Raw genomic sequence first — 1,637 nt, forward strand, 5'->3', positions numbered from 1 at the left:
ATATATATATATATATATATAAGGGTAGATTTTGGTTTCAATAAATATATAGGCTTAGTTACTTAAGAATGGACACATGTTATTTTCTGCCACAGATCTCACAGGACAGTGGTTTATGTTTTTTTTTTCACCTCTCAGTGATCCCCTGTTTACTTCAGATGGTTTGTATGAAATGGGACAAAGTCTACTTTAGGCAGGAGAGCTCAAATTAAGATTCCTGCCTCAGTTACCTATTTGTGAAACATTTTAGGTTTACAAACCATCTAGTAATTTGTAGGTGTAATAATTTACTATCATTTAACGTTTTAAAAATTATAGGCAGGGGCCGGCCCGTGGCTCACTCGGGAGAGTGCGGCACTGGTAGTGCCGAGGCCACAGGTTCAGATCCTATACCTATATAGGGGTGGCTGGTGCGCTCACTGGCTGAGCGTGGTATGGATGACACCAAGCCTAGGGCTGTGATCCCCTTACTGGTCAAAAAAAAAAAAAAATTATAGGCAGTAGTTCCCTGTCTTAATTTATAGAGGGTGAAGACTCTGAATTGTAACCAACTCAGAAACAGTCCAGTGAAATTAGAAGTATGCAAAAATTATTTGTTAAATAAATTTAAAGCAATAATTTCGCTAAAGCAAATGCTGGCTGAGTGGCGGCTCCTTGCCATAGACAGGAGATCAGAAGCACAATGCAAGTGCACCGTTGAAGACTTTGTGTCTTTGCTCCAAAAGTTGTGTAACAAACAAGGTGAGCTCTACTAAGGGTTTTATTAGATTTTGGAACCTGACTTTACTCCTCGGTAACATAAACTGGAATGTTGCTGTTTTGTTCAAAGAGAATTTAAGGAGACAGATTCCCATATGCAGTACAGAAAAACAGCCTGCTCTGATGCATTTCAGCTAAGGACTAGATGAAAATAAGTACCTTTGGACTATGGCCAAGCCAGTTGGAAACCATGAGCCTCCTTCCCTCCTGCTATCTTTCCCTCTTCTCAGTACCACTGACCTTTGGTCTTCTGTATGTCAAAGGGTACGCGTCTATCCTAGAGCCTTGATACCCTCATGTCATGGGCATTACATTGAAAACATCGTGGACCATTGGAAAGGAAGATGACGACCCGCTGTGGTTCCACTCAGCCTGACAATACAACCCATGTTCACTTGCCTCTTTCACAGAAACCCAGATAATGTATGATGAGACAATTTTGATGATGTGTAACTCCAAAATCCACCACATGAACACCTGCATTTTGTGAAAATACTCCAGGAATTTTAAGAAGAGCACAGTGAGGCGGTCAATCACCAGATGCCATTTGTTCCTTAAATCTGCAAAACAGTAAATACATCCGAGAGCATAAAATATTTTTTGCATTATTATTTAAAGCATACCTTATAACTTTCAGACTGAAATAAAAAGCTGTAATCATAGTGGGTGAATTCAGATAATACCAAAATCTAGAGGAAGGATGGCCTAAGAATCCCATTTCAAGATGATGACACACAGATCATAAGCTGAGACTGTGAGGGACGATGTTACTTTTATCCACCTTTTCTTTTTTTTTTTTTTTTTTTTTTCTTGTCCTTTTTGAGACTGGCCGCACCGCGCTCAGCCAGTGAGCGCTGTGAGGGCACCGGTCATCCTTA

At 40.2% G+C, this 1,637-nt stretch overlaps 1 protein-coding gene across 1 annotated transcript in view; it reads right to left on the minus strand.

Moving 5' to 3' along the window:
* Positions 1-1,637, minus strand: part of LOC103604338 (piezo-type mechanosensitive ion channel component 2-like) — a gene marked incomplete at its 3' end in the record, with an annotated part of 102,556 nt that overhangs the window by 11,318 nt on the left and 89,601 nt on the right. The window contains exon 17 of the mRNA XM_008588897.1: positions 1,159-1,319. Within this exon, the coding sequence (XP_008587119.1) occupies positions 1,159-1,319 (161 nt within the window). The remainder of the gene's footprint in view (positions 1-1,158; positions 1,320-1,637) is intronic.

Source organism: Galeopterus variegatus, unplaced genomic scaffold (assembly GCF_000696425.1).
Source record: "Galeopterus variegatus unplaced genomic scaffold, G_variegatus-3.0.2 Scaffold5091, whole genome shotgun sequence".
Taxonomy (NCBI): Eukaryota; Metazoa; Chordata; class Mammalia; order Dermoptera; family Cynocephalidae; genus Galeopterus; species Galeopterus variegatus.